Below are 15,923 nucleotides of genomic sequence, written 5' to 3'. Positions count from 1 at the left end.
TGAGAACAAACAATACCCTGATACTCCTTTACGAATGGGATCACTTCAAGTGAAAGAACCCATCTCTTCTCAAAATAAGAATATAATAACTGAGATTGAATAGATAGAACATTTTGAAAAAATATAATTTAATTCGCCACATAAAAATCAACATTGCGTTATAATTTGTCCTCGTATGGAGATGAGCAAGTAAATCCTATTACCTGCATTATCAGGTGCTGTTTCCGGTCTGGGTGATGTATTCTTTATAGCAGCTTTGGTTGTAACAAGTTTCGTTGTGGTTGTTGTCGTTGACTTAATGATTGGCTTGCTGGGTGGACAGCGTCTGTCAATGCGTCCATGTTTCGCTACAAGACAAAACAAAATAATTAAAAAAAAAAAAAAAAAACCGTTGTTTTGGTTTTAATTATAAAATGTGCCCGCTTAATCTAAAATTAATTTTTAGGGTAACACCGCTTACCAAGTCCTGTACTTGGGTTAAGTATCAATCGCCTGGATAAGATTGAGGATTAAAAGATGGGATGCACATTACGACTTAAGTTTCCTAAACTAAAACAAAAAAATACGTGATTTATTTTGGATATTTACGAAAACTCTGTTCTTAATATAACACAATGATTTGAGAAATGTTTCATTGTTATGCCATAAAAAATATTTCATTGTTATACCATGAAAAATGTTTAATTGTAATGCCATGGAAAATATTTCATTTGTATGCTATGAAAAATATTTCATTTGTATGCTATGAAAAATATTTCATTGGTATGCTATGAAACAATATTTTATTGTTATGCTATGAAAAATGTTTAATTGTTATGCCATGAAAAATGTTTAATTGTTATGCCATGAAAAGTGTTTAATTGCTACGCCACGATAAATGTCCCATTGTTACGTCAAAAAAATGTACCATTGTTACGTCAAAAAAATGACTCATTGTTATGCTATGAAAAATGTTTTATTGTTATGCCATGAAAAATGTTTTATTGTTATGCCATGAAAAATGTTTTATTGTTATGCCATCAAAAATGTTTTATTGTTATGCCATGAAAAATGTTTCATTGTTATGCCATGAAAAATGTTTAATTTTTATGCCATAAAAAATGTTTCATTCATATGCCTAAAATAAATATTACCATGAAACGTAATAATAAGGTAAAAATGTCAAATATTTTGTGTCATTAAAAAAAAAATTTTCTTTAATTGTTAGTAACTATTTTAAATAGAATATAGAATATTCTATTTACGTCAAATTAGTTGTCTCACTAAATTATGAACTATATAAATTACTAGACTTCTTAGTCTATTAAAAACATGCAAAAGTTATAGCCCGTTGGCTTAGAATGAGTGTTTTATGCGAAATTGATGGTTGAATATGTTTAAATTTATGTTCATTTTACCATAAATAATATTGCTTATTAATTCATTATTCTTAACTGTGGATTGGATGCAGACGATTATAATTGGTTCGTTGCACCTTATCATAGCAAAAGTTCATGCAAAATTTAAGCCAGATCAGCACAGTAGTTTACCAGAAAAGGTGGAACGGACAGAAAGATCGACAGACTAAAAGAAATTTGATATAATTTTTTGGAAATGGTTGCAAAAGTGCACGCATGAATAAGACAGAGAGAGAGAGAGAGACAGACAGAGTGGGGTGGGTGGGAGAGAGATTTTATTTTCTTGTGTAAAGTTGGTTTTAATATGGGATAAATCCAACTGTACAAACGAGAGGCAGTTTGGCTTTGGTGCAAACATAACCTGGACAGTCCCATCGGCTTGTTCTCACAAATGAGATCACATCAAACGATGGACAATAAACCTAGTCAGAAGATGAAAGGAAAAGATAATGCTTTGTTAGATGGCCTTCTGGGACGACTGCGCCAATTATGACATTTTATATTTTTTTATTCTGAATTATGTATTTTCACTTACTATGGAAAATAATTTTAGTGTTGTTAATTTGATTTTTTTTTATTATTTAGATTTAGTTTTAGTTTTTTTTTAGTTTTTTTTTTTATTACATTTTCACCCCAAACAAGGCAAATTGCCACTTTGGTGTAGGGGGCTACTATCAGGGGCAACAACTACTGGGGGTACTATGTAGGGATTTGGGCAGCAAGATGTCAGTTCACGTTGCACTTGAACTTCTGCACGTCAGTACTGTTGGGGAAGCAGGGACCTGGAATGGAATTCCAGAGTCTAGCGGTTCTGGGGAAGAAACTATTGGAGTAAAAAGATCTTTTACATCTAGGGATCTCTACAGTGTGGGGGTGGGATTTAGCAGCCTGTCGGGTTTGTCGAGGGTGCTCACGTCGTGGGAGCAGAAGTGATTGCAGTTCCTCAGAGCATTCACCACTAAAATACTTGTAGAAAAGGCAGAGGGATGCAACATTTCGCCGATGGGACAGAGACTGAAGCTTAGATGCCAGTTCAGGGCCTATCAGGTTTGCGACTCTCTTTTGAACCTTTTCAAGGAGCGAGAGACTAGTAGCAGATGCACCAGCCCAGATGTGACAGCAATACTCCATACATGGGCGAATGGTGGCCTTATAGAGGTACAGGATACTTTCGGGTGTTAGTAGTTGTCTAGCACGGTAGAGAGAGCCCACCTTTCTTGCAGCGGCCCTGGCAATGCCTTCAATGTAATTGTTCTAACTCATGTTTCCTGTGAACGTTAGGCCAAGGAGTTTGAAAGATGTACTCTCAGTCGTTGGCCATTGCTATAGGTGGTAGAGAGGGTTTCTTGTAATTATTGAATGAAACTAGTTTAGTCTTGGCAGCATTAAACGCGACCAACCACTTTTGTCCCCATTCCACCACAGATTGGAGGTCTTCCTCTAGTGTTTCTGCCATTTCTTTAGAAATGTGTTCATTCGTCTTCCTGTCGTGCCTGCCATAGAGTGTAGAGTTTTGTTGTTTAATGTATTTTCTTTATTGCACAGGTGATGAGGAATGCTAGGTAAGATAGCCACAATTTTGTGGTCTTTTATTACGAATGCAGGTGATTAGAATTATACATTTGTTCAAGGTAACACAGTGGGACAAGGTGCTTAAATGAATTTTGACACGAAAGATCAAGACTCGAAACTATAAAACTATATTTAAGAATTAGTAAAACTACTCGGTTAAGGAAGTTTTAAACAGAAAGTAAAGTTCGTGATATAATTATTGACATCGACTTTTATGTAAGCAAGGGGATTTGATATAAATAAATAGACATGGGTATGGGATGCCAAAGAGCTAATCAGAGAAATAACAGAGATGGGGAGACAGATTAAGTTAAATTAATCACACACAAAACATCGTAATTCACTTGTAGCGGCATACAATATACACACAAGTATTCGCAGTAACTTTCATAGCAGATTATCTAATAAAACAAGTAATAAATGTGTGGAATGTTTATTGACATCAATCCTTATGTAAGCAAAAGGAGCCTATATAAATTAAAAGACAGAGAAACAGACGGACTGAGAAAAAATTGAAATGGAGAGACGGGCGATCAAGAAGTCAACTTTAAGCTAATCTTATTGTGGACCAATATAGTTAATGTGCATACAAACGTTTTGGAAATTATTTGAGCAGTTTATCAAGTAGATGAATAGCGAACTGACAATGAGAACTTTGTAATCGTTTGCAGATCATTAATAAACAAAGTATGACTTAAAACCAGAAAGAATTTTACATGTTTTTCATTTTGTGTCTCGCGTCAACTACCAACAAAACGACAATAAATCAAAAGCTATAAACAGTCTCTCGGAATTTGAATTCTCTTAAGAAAGTTAAAGGTTTACCTAATAAATAGATTACTAATATAGTAAGACACAAAGAATGTTTGGCAAGTGATCGAACAGTGCAAATAAGGTTTCAAGGGTTCCATCGATGTAAAAATAAAGAAAGATGACGGCCACATGCTCTTAAAAATGAACGTTTGGAAACGATTGTAAGTATTTTAATGTGAAACAGCGCAGTAAATGTGTCCTTAAATAATTAAACTTCTCTTTCGCATGTCTTTGAAGCATGGGGTCATGCAACGGTTTCCCACTTTTTTACGCAGTCCTTGGCATTATTTTTGTATTCTGCAAGATCTCTCAAGCCGTATCGGTTGGACAGTAGAAGGTAGACAAGGTAAGGTTACACCGTATGATCCCCCTTTTCCCATTTTGCAGATAGTTGGGTCAATTTCGTAATGTCATCTGGTTAAAGCAACTTTTGATCAATCCAATCTTGTTCTCGTGCGGTTGAGCGTTTTCTACTGAGGCAAGATGATTCTGAACTGCAAAGGTCCTTAGAAAGAGGAGATTCCTATGTTAGTAGCAAAAGGGAGGGCTATTATCTAGCCATTTTGTTCATAGTTGTAGTCTGGTCTCTTTCTCGGATATTGTTAAGAGTTCGACATGACCAAGAAAGCTTCTCGTTAACTGTAGTAGTTGGATCGTTGATTCATGTCCATGAAAGAGATGATGTTCATCACTGATAACTTTTGTGGCCTCTACTCAGCTACTTTAAAATAAACCAACAATTAATCAACTTAATTAGTCCTCACGCGAAAGCCCAGGACACAAAATGTTTTAAATAATAATAATAATAATAATAATAATAATAATAATAATAATAATAATAATAGAATAACAATAACAAAGTCTTTCGCTAGCGAGGACTACTATTGAGCGTAACCAGTTATACACCCTTTTTGAAATTTTCGTCTCTATTTTTCTCGTTATCTACTGAATATTTTTAATGAAACCTACATGAAATATGTTCCTTATTAAATTGTAAAGATTTTCTATTCTGAAAGAAGTTTAAAAAAATTTAATCTAAAAAAGTTATTTTAAAGATTTTGTTAAAAAAATTCAGATTTTCTCATTATTCAGACATGTATGACAAAGAGGGAGTTGCAAAAAAAGTTGTGGTATGAGGAGAATTACAAACTGAAACAGAGAGAATATTCAGACCTGTAATAATACAAAGAGGGGGTTGCAAAAATGAGTTGTGGTGTGAGGAGAAATACAATCTGAAGTAGAGAGTAGGAGAGTTTTTATAAATACATACAAAACCACATTCATCTTTTTTTTTAAATCCAAATTAATAAATTAAATAAAATATAATCTTAAAAAGATACGATACAAGTTAGAAAAGCATTTCATCCAGGGCATGAAAATTGTTAAACAAAATGTTTTTACTATAGGCTTTAAAAATAAAGGTACAAGATTCAATTTGAAATTTATTTATCTTCAAAGTGTACTTTTATACATTTTACAAAGTAAGGTATTAAATTTTTATACTTTACTTTGTAAAATGTATAAACGTACACTTTGAAGATAAATAAATTTCAAATTGAATCTTGTACCTTTATTTTTAAAGCCTATAGTAAGAACATTTTGTTTAACAATTTTCATGCCTTGGATGAAATGCTTTTCTAACTTGTAATTATATATACAAGACTAGTATTGCTAAAGTAAATTACTTAACTAGATTAGAAACAACTAAGCTAACTTTTATTAGATATATTAGGTTGAGAAGAAAGTTCTTGCAGAATTTTTAATTTTGATTTAAAATCATGCATTTTCAAAAAAGTTTTCCTTATAATACTTTTACTTCATATATCATTTTAAAGGACGTTTTCCGCTGTTTAATCGTTTAAATTACAATCGTTTTAAAAAACTGTCTTCTTTTCAGAACGTTTAATACAAGATTGAAAAGAAGCAAATCTGCACAATTTTCTTATTTCAATTCAAACTAGGACGAAAAGCTGCGGAAACAGTTTGCAGTATCAACGCAGCCTTTGGCCCAATAACAACTACAACACAATGGTGGCTTAAGAAATTTTGTTGCGGTGACGAGAGTCTGGAAGATAATGAGCGTAGTGGTCGGCCATCGGATGTTGCCAATGATCAATTAAGAGCCTTGGTTGAAGCCAATCCAGGTACAACTGTTCGAGAACTTGCTTCTGAATTAGACTTAACGTATACAATGATTTTCAAACACTTGAGAGAGATTGAAAATAGAAAAAAAAACTTGATAAATGGGTGCCTAACGAATTGGATGACAAGCAAAAGAAACATGGTTATGAAATGTCATTTCCTCTTCTTTTACTCAACAAGAATGGCCCGTTTCTCGACCGGGTTGTGACTTGCGATGAAAAGTGGGTTTTTACGACAACCGGCGACGCTCAGCTCAGAGGTTAGACGCCAACGAAGCTCCACAACACTTCCGAAGTCTCATTCATTACAGTTTTTTGAATGCAGACAAAACTATTACGACAGAGAATTACTGTCAACAGATGGATAAAATGCATCAGAAACTTCGACAACAACACCCAGCATTAATAAACAGAAAATGCCCAATTCTCCACCACGACAATGCCCGACTGCACGTTGTTAAACTGATCCTGCAGAAGTTGAACGAATTGGGCTACGAAACTCGCCTCCTGCGCCATACTCTCCAGCCTCTTACCTACTGACTACCACTTTTTCAGGCATCTTGACAATTTTCTGCACGAGAAATGCTTTGAAACCCTAAGCAATATCAAAAACGCCTTCGGCGACTTCTGTGACATAAATCTCACCTGTCTGTTTAAATGTATGTATGTATGTATGTATGTATGTATGTATGTGGCCGTTGACTAGCACCGTGTATATTTGTGTGTGGGTATATGTTTATTGGGGTGGAGAGGGCTCCCGTAAGCCGTGGTGAAGACAACCTTTCTAGGAGAAGCAAATCTCTGATTTAAAAAACCATAAAGCGAGAGACCAGTACCCGCATTAAGCTGGTCTGCAGTTTAATTTGTTGCTGGCTATCTTGCTCTTTCTTGTTGCTGGATCTCAACATTTTGAACCGAGAGAGAAACTTAGCTGTCGTACAAAGCTAAGACTCTGTAACATCATCTCTGTATAGATACTCCCTCAGGCATTTGGGATCATGGATTTTAAATGTCTGAGGGAGTGGCACTCGTCTGACAAGACGTTGCAATCATCATGTATGTATGCCTAAAACTTTCGACAAAGGCGACAGATTTTCCCAAGTTCAGTAATAATCATTGGTAATATAAGAAAAAGAACATAATTTTTTCCAATGTAGTTCGTTGATGGAGGTAAGAAAAGCATATTAAAATTTACTCACGCTTTTCGATGTTACCAATGGCAATGGTGACATCTCCGATGATGTTGACTTCAATGATAACATTTTTTAAAGAATTGAAAAACTACAAAGAAACAAAAATACATATTAATCAGGAGTAATCGGGCAGTCGAAACCTTTTTAGTTCAAATAATGTTTATTGAGCTTTGGTTAATACGTTATAAAATGTATAGATACATGAAACGCATTAAAAAATACTTGATAAAACATTAAAAGTACGTGAAACGAAAGGTTCGCAGATCACAATTATTAAATATTATACTTTTTAATCCTTTCAGTTGGTTAAATTTTTATTTTTAATGTTTTATGATTGATTAGCGGGTGGGGGGGGTTGCCCGGTAGAAAAATACGCCTAAATATGTTATTTTAATTAGTCTGGATTTTGTATCTATTATTATAAAGTCGTGATATCTAAAGTAAAAAAAAGATACTTGGGTGCCATCAGCTAGAATCTAAACCGAAACGGTAGCATTCAAAGCTGGTGACGTTACCACTGTACCAACGTGACACACATATGAAATGATTAAAAATTAAAAATAAACTAAGATAATTGTACAAAATGTATAACGGTTTTTGCAATTTTTATCAGTTTTTACCAATTTTTGACCCCTTAAAAACTATTTTAACCGGTTAAAGACCCATAAAAAACACAGTCTATAAAAAATCCAATTATTTGAGGACCCTAGCGCCGCTCTGAGACTTTTAATTTTGGAAGAGATAGTTTGAAAATATGGCGACAGACAGCCTTTTATATATTACGTTAATCAATCAAAGTCTTTGTTTCACGTATCTCGTACGAGCCTTTTATCAAGTCACAATAGCAAGACTTACCTTTAGAATTATAGCAATAACTTGTCTGTGAAGATTCTCACACCTAGAGGAGTGGATTATGGCATGATTTTTTTCTTCAAAAGTTCTTTTTTAATCCAACGTGGCTTCGCAACTCCAAGTAAATTGATCTTTAAAAGCGTCATTTCATACGTTCTTCAGATGGAGTCATATTTCAATGATCGCATATTTTAGGTCCCGATAGTTACTGAGATTCTATAGAGGTTTGGTCAAAGGGTAATAGTATACCTTTTAATTTTTATCAGGTAAGATTATATGATTAGACATTGAGCAGATACGCCTGGTAACCTTTTAAATTGTAAACCGCCATGATTATGACAATATTAAATTTTTCCTACCACTCAGTTATGAGGTTGGTAACTAAGTTCTTGCCGTTTTTTAAATCTATGTTGTTAAAACGTAAAATAAGAATAAACAACTATTTAATCAATGATGCATTCTCCATTCGTGGTCACAAGTTTTTCAACAAGATTCTCAATACCTTTTTTCGGTAGAAATCATTTTGTTTGGTTGCTTGTTTTTGTTTTACGGCATATCAACCCTTTTCGGGTTATTTAATGTCGAATCCAAGCATTTTGAAGAAAAATTGTTTAATAGAATATACTTGTTGTTTTCAAGTCGGTTTCTATTTAACCCATAGTCGGGACCCTAACAGGTACTACCACTCCGGGTCAGAGTGGACCTGGGAGCAATGGTAATTAAAGGGTTGCTCCACACTCCCCAAAGCCCGCAAGCTGGGGCCTACCCACTGGATATAGTTTATATATAGTCATATCCAGGACCATCATTTGATGTGGACTCGAAAAATAAAATATAACAAATAAATTTTCAAAACACAATAAACTTAAAAAAAAAACAAAAAAAAAAAACGGCAAGAACGTAGTTGCGAACCCAATAAAAAAGGTAGTCAGTCAATTTCAAGGTCATCAGGATATTCGTATTATTTGGATTCATCAGACTACCGTTCTCATCTTGGGTGTGATTTTCACAACGTTTCGTTTGATGTAACCTCCGACCGTTGTGAAAATCACACTCAAGATGAGAACAAAAGTCCGACGAATCCAAATAATACGAATAACCAATTCTCGTCTCAAACGTTCGGAAACGTAATCAGGATATGTTTTAAGTATTCTCCAGTTAAGAGAATGCCCTCACATGTCTATGAATATAATTCAACATAATTTTAAGTGGGAAAATACAACCCCTCTCTCAATTCCCTCTCTGTTGGCACCATATTGTTATCCAGCTCTTCATTCAGGTTCTTACCACCCAAAAAATAATCTGACTCCTATCACAGTAGCCCTTTATGCTTCAGTGAAAATCAGTTTTGTTTGCATGAATAAAAGCAAAAAGAGAAAAAAAAACTTACAGAGTCCATTATTAAAACTTCTACATCGTTCCATTTCGGGCCTTGATTTGCAGCGCACTCCCAGATGATGGTGCGACCAGTGTATGAAAAAACTGCGTAGACATAAATCATCGCACGGCCCGTGCCGTTAAAAAAGTACTCGAATCGAAATCTTGGGTCTTCAGATTTCATAGGGATGGAGATTGCAGCTACGTTGCACGTGTCCTGTGAAAGCATTAAGTAACCTGGCGACGGAAATATACAAAAACGATTTTAAAATAAATGTATTACCTACTAAAAGAAAGAATAAAAATCGCCAAATATTTGTCTAGTTCTGAATTAATTAAAAATCACTGTGTGTGTGTGTGTGTGTGTGTGTGTGTGTGTGTGTGTGTGTGTGTGTGTGTGCGCGCATACATGTGCGATGATATACCTGCATGTTAGTACCATATTTGGTTTGTAAAAGAAACAAATGAGTTTGGATTTGAAAAGAACAGATCCCCGTTGTGGTCTTAGCAATGACAAGTGCAGGTTAGGGCCTACCAAGGCTGCATTTGCTCAGAGAGGCAGGAGTTATGGATCTCACAGAAATTGACCATTAACATCGAGCCATTATTATGAGCACCAAGCAATATCGGATGAGCTCCCAAAACCCAACTCTTATGATGGTATATAAATATCAAGAAACAGCAGAACAACCTCCATCACAAAACTGGCCAAACATTTTGGACAGGACTGTCTTACGAAACAAGCTTGCCATGCCCAAAAGAGTCGCAAAAAATACACCAAGACCTTTCGCTGCAGAAAATTGGAAGGATGAGCCAACTAACAGCGTGCCAAGCATTTACTGGATTAACTATCCCAGAAATATAGATGAGGAAAGCTCTGAGGATTGGCTGAAAAGAGGATCGCTTTACTATGATCAAAAGACGATGATAATGGCTATCCAAGATCAAGGCTCAAGCCTCGATCTTTGGTAGCCATTGATCAATGCTTTTCAGAAGAAGAATGAAACAGATTATTCTGCTAGAGATTTCCTTCTTCTGTCCTATGGTTCATACTTGTAGTCTCTATATTGTCACTCATCAGAAGTCTGTAACTTTAATTTCCCTAACTGTGACTCCTGAAAACTCCTCCTTAATACAGATAATATAATAAATCATTACATAAGTTCAGAGTCTGACATATAGACGGCGCCACTAATGAAAAAATCTGTATGATTTTTATAAAGTCTTAATATTTAAAATGTTCACATTATCGGTGAAAAAGGGAACATATCTGCTTTAGCGACGTTAGAATGTGGAAATGGAAGATTCTAGATCGATCCCTCACTCTGCTAAACAGTAATATGGAAATTAATGTATTCAGTATTATTTTGTCTTTATATTTTTAATTTTGTTTGAAATAATTAAGGATTTTAGCACGTATTCTGACTTGAAATTATTTCACATAAAAAAGAGGGTTTCTTTTCACGATAATAACATGGTTTCATATTGAAATATAAATCTATGCTTCAAGCAAATTACATTTATGATTAGCCAAAAGAAGTTTGTAGGCTTTTTATGTTTAGGGCACCTGAGCATTCAGCATGTGTTGTATCTATGTGATCACGTTTAAAGTCAGTATAACACTTCTTAACCTGTTTTCGTCATAGCAACGTTCAAATAATACTTGTCAAGCTATTGTTTTGTTTGAATAATATATGCATGTATAACCAACTCGTCTTTGAGTGGCACGTCCGTTCTTGTCTGATGCATACGAAAGAGAGAGAGAGAGAGAGAGAGAGAGAGAGATGGAAGAGGAAGTTGATATCACCACTTATCGGCTGAAACATGCGCCAAGGAAGATGTCTCGAAACTGAAAGTGTAGTGCATTGTGTCCCCGTGTTCGCTAAGTACGAAATTAATGTGCATCCACAGACAGCAGCAGTTGAAAGCCGTTCAAAGTGACCAAAGATACAAACATCAGCAGGGAAGGTTTTGGCCTCATTATTTTGGAATACGCAAAGTATTTTGTTCATTGATTAAAGAAGAACCATAAATAGCGAATATTATATGCATTTGAATGAAGAAATCCCCAAAAATGACACAAAAAAAAGAAAAATGTTCTCTTTGTGTAACAGAGCAGCTGACGCTGGTAGCAACAGCAGCAGTTGAATAAAGATATGCAAATGACCAATCTGGATGTGCGAAGTGACGTCACAGCAGAGACACAAGTACACACGTGGACGAAGAAGAGGTGTTCAGAGACGTGGTATTCGAGATGTGATGAGAGAACCATGTGTCCAAGACATGGCCGGGGTTCAGAAAAGCATGTGTTCGAGACATGGCAGTGACGTCACAGCAAAGACGAAAAGTCACACGTGGCCAGAGAAGGAGAAATGAACATATGTTTACATATTAAAAAAAAAAATGTGTTGTTGGAAATAAAAGATACAAAGGCTTTTGTTAAAAAAGAAAAAGCGAGTTGAGTTTTTCTTTATTTCTTTTCCTTGCGATGCAGTGTACGTGTTAACAGCAATATTACATTTGTAAGACAACATAATTCATCACAAATCAATCGCAACCGTGGGAAAATTACATCAACTATATATTGAACTGCTTTCAGAATGACGCTATTCTCTAAATCTGCAATTAAAAGAATGATCCAAAGAAAGAGATTTGTCTCCAATCAAGAAGTGAAATCAGAGATTGGGACGATTTGTGACGCCAAAGATAAATGTATATATCTATATAAGTGAGAATGTGTGTGCGTGTGGGGACAACTCTCAACCTATATACTCAACGAAATTTTTATCTTCAGACCTGAAATTTGTATATAGGATATTCAAACATGTGGAAAACTTTTTAATCGTTTTTTTTTTTTTTTTTTTTTTTTTTGAAAAAAAAGGCTTCTAAGAGGTCACAATTGAAAAATTAGTACTTTGCGGAAGGGGGTCATCAGAATTTTTATGTGTTTGTCAGCTGTTTCATGGCTGTGCATACGTGAATCGTTCACATGACAGCTTCCTTATGTTAAGAATAAGTAGGTTTGAAAACATTTTTTAAAGATCCTGTCAAGCTCGCCTAATTGTTATTGTACTTGACTCACTGTCATTAGGTTTTGATTCCGATCTCCGCTCGAGTATTTTTTTTTTCTTCTTACAAGAAGTTAACTGTTTAGAAAAAAAAAACATGATACTCACATGCACATGTCTCAGTCTCTTTCCGTTTTTTAAATCAATGGATTACCTTAAAAGGAGACCATATTGATGAATAAAATCGTATTTGATATGATGAGTGTATATTTTTGAGATGAAGATTTATAATTATTTTTTGTATTCTTTGGACTATGATTCTCATCTTTGTTGTTTTTATTTTTGTTCTTTTTTTCACAACGTTTCGGTCGATGTAACCTCCGATCATCGTCAAATGGACCCGGAGTTATTAATATAAAACAAGTAAAGACTTGACGCTATTTGCATTTTAAATGTTCATTTGGAAAGCAAATAAACCAAATATTTTTTCACTATTCACCAATAACATCCAGTGTGGATGCACCTGAAGATGGTCGGAGGTTACATCGACTGAAGCGTTGTGAAAAAAAAAAAAACAACGATGATGAGAATCATAGTCGAAATAATAAAAAAAATAAAATCGTATTTTATCTACAAGTTGTTTTCTAATTGCATGATGTATCAGTCCACACACAAAAACCTGCTATTATCTAACTTACCACACTTTGGACCTTTTAAACCTTGTTGAATAGCTGTCTCTTCACCAAATTTCAGTTTAAGCCTGGCCTAAGACTAGGCTACATGACATAATATGTAGAATGGCTTTTGGGCGCGTTCTGTTGAATTCTTACCTGTTTTTCCAGCCAAAGGTTCTTCAGTTACATGCTTGAACGGACATGCATAAATATTCGACCAGTTGCATTGGTCTTCTTTGAAGTCGCAATATATATTGGCTTGACCTTCAAAAAAACAAAGAAAACATTAAAAAAAAAACATTAACTACATATACATTAAATTTCAATGCATGGATCAGTATGTTCATAATGTAAACATGCATGTTTAAGTAATATATGTATGTAAGTATTTGGCAGCATTGCATTGTGTTTGCATGTATGTTGGTTTATCTTTTCTCATTATTGAATATATAGCTGTGAGTAGTAAATTGTTTCTGTTCGCCTGACTGTCGCTAGTGTGTAAGAATGTGCGTGCAATTTGAAGAAAGCTTGTATGTAAGTCATTGTTGTGTTCCTTTGCGCCTCCTGTCCCCTCCCTCACTCCAGCCAAAACATGAGAGTGGGTGAGGTACTGCCTGCTAGTGAAGTCTGGAGAAAATCTTTGATTTAGTCACTGTTCTTGCTAAGTTTGTGTTGACTTATTACTTTCCCATAGACTTGTTACTTTTAGGGGCTTGCAATGGTTTTCATTGGTTGAAAATGCTTTCAGTTAACACGTTCATGTGAAAACTTACTTGTTATTGAGACTGACAAGCAAAATGAAAAAAGCAAGTGGGTAAGCTACGCATACAATTTTCTTTCTAGAGTTTGTCAAAATTCTCTTCACGATTACCAATGCATACATATAAAGAATATCAATTATTAATCCATGCTTTTAAAATTATAATGTAAAATAGATTTATTTTTTCTAGTAATGAATCCCCACATTTCAAGGCTAAAAGCTACTCGAGATAAGTGTTAATGAGATAGGTTTTGAGTTGACTAATGATCAGTATTATGAGACGATTGAACATAATGTTTGGAAAGAAATCAAATTTGAGGGCGCTTTATAGCCAGTATTTATTGATTTATTGAGATTGGATTTGAAGATGACCATGTTGTATCGCTCAGGGAAATAATCTTGTGGTAAGGTGTTACACAGATGTTAATTGAAGATTCATTTGATGTTAGGCATATGGAGAAAGAAAAGAAAAGTTCTTTGAAGTGGTAAATCAAGGAGTTGGTTCAGGGCATCACCAGATCTCTGTACATCACTTATTTAGTCTAATATGAATATAAACATTAAATTCTCTTAAATATTTCATTAGAAAGACCTCCACAATGTCTTTTTAAAGCATTATTCTTGCATTCGTCTTGTTTATTGTTAAACTGAATTAAATTAGAGCAATTTTGGATCTGATAAGTTAATTTGTTCAAATATACAATGAAATGATATTGATTAGTTAATTTGTTGCCCCCCCCCCCACTGACAAAGGAGAAGTTGGACCTAGTAATTCACTCTCCTTCGTCCGTTCGTCTGTTCGTTTGTTTGCGCTTTTCTCAATAAACATGCCTTGGATTTTTTTTGAAAATTTGCACAAACATTATTCCTGGTGAAAGTAAATTTTTGCCAGAACGGAGTTTCTGGAATAACTCTGGTTGCCTCCTAGAGGGCATTATAGGAATAAAATTGCCCCCAAATCGCTCGTACATTTGCAATTTTCTCAATAACCACATCTTAAATTTTTTTGAAATTTTTCACAAACATTAGTGATGGTGAAAGTAAATTTTCACCAGAAGGGATTTTCTGGGATAACTCTGGTTGCCCCCCGCCCCCAAGGGGGTGCCATTATAGAGGTAAAATTACCCCCAAATCGTTCATTTGTTCACACTTTTCTCAATAACATCACCTTAGATTTTTGAAATTTTGTACAAACATTAGTCATAGTAAAAAGTAAATTTTTGCCAGAAGAGATTTTTGGGGGATAACTTTGATTGCCCCCTCCCCCTGAGGGGCATTATGGGAGTAAAATTGCCCAAAATCGTTCATCCTTTCATTTGTTTGCACTTTTCTCAATAACCACACACTAGATTTTTTTAAATTTTGTACAAACATTAGTTATGGTGAAAACAAATTTTTCACTTATGGAGGGGAACCTCACCTACTTGGCTTGTTCAAATACACAATGAAATAATATTGATGACCTACAAAGCACAAATCTTAAATGACAAAAAAGACAGAAAAAATTAGTCATGTCGAATTTAAATGTCATTTTAATTAATTTAAACAAAATTGCTCATTTAATATCCATGAATAAAGCATAGATGGTGGATTTGAAACAATTATCCGATTGTGTACGTCTTCAGCAATCTAAATTCATCTTTTAAAACACCAATAATTTGCTATGAAAGCACCAAAAATTAAAGGCATCTAATACTTAAAAACTCACAAGACATTTACTTCCATTCTTTTTTAAGATTTAAATTTCCCATATTAGAGTATTATTCCATATAGATGCTTTTAATTTCAATTTTTTCATTCACAACTTCAACGTGTTATCTCTCTGTAAAAGTGGTCGCTGAGTTTCGACTATGGGTATGATAAGACATATTTCGTCCTTGAAATGAGGAGGTAGGTAAAGTAATTTAAGTGACAAAAAAGATTATAATTTGTTTTTTACAAAAATAAATACTCTATACTAATATTATTCATGTATTAATTTACTAGTAAAAATATACTCCCTATATTTTTATTAGCCTGGCCAGATAAATATCATAGTGAACGTATATATACTACATAGACTCCCAAAAGAGGAGATAATGATTTAAAAGACGACATTGTCGCAGTATCGGATCCAGCTTTCGTCCTGAAAATTCT

At 34.5% G+C, this 15,923-nt stretch overlaps 1 protein-coding gene across 1 annotated transcript in view; it reads right to left on the bottom strand.

Moving 5' to 3' along the window:
• Positions 1-15,923, bottom strand: part of LOC145292935 (uncharacterized) — a 45,722-nt gene that overhangs the window by 22,507 nt on the left and 7,292 nt on the right. Inside the window, exons 2-5 of the mRNA XM_080139105.1 lie at positions 13,184-13,291; positions 9,359-9,582; positions 7,123-7,204; positions 204-347 (exon numbers count right to left, since the gene is read on the bottom strand). Of these exons, the coding sequence (XP_079995231.1) occupies positions 204-347; positions 7,123-7,204; positions 9,359-9,582; positions 13,184-13,291 (558 nt within the window). The remainder of the gene's footprint in view (positions 1-203; positions 348-7,122; positions 7,205-9,358; positions 9,583-13,183; positions 13,292-15,923) is intronic.

The sequence above is a fragment of the Euprymna scolopes genome, chromosome 14 (assembly GCF_053919585.1).
Source record: "Euprymna scolopes isolate OS-2025 chromosome 14, ASM5391958v1, whole genome shotgun sequence".
NCBI classification, from domain to species: domain Eukaryota; kingdom Metazoa; phylum Mollusca; class Cephalopoda; order Sepiida; family Sepiolidae; genus Euprymna; species Euprymna scolopes.
The sequence above is the reverse complement of the archived record's forward strand: the minus strand, read 5'-3'. Positions and strand labels throughout refer to the sequence as shown.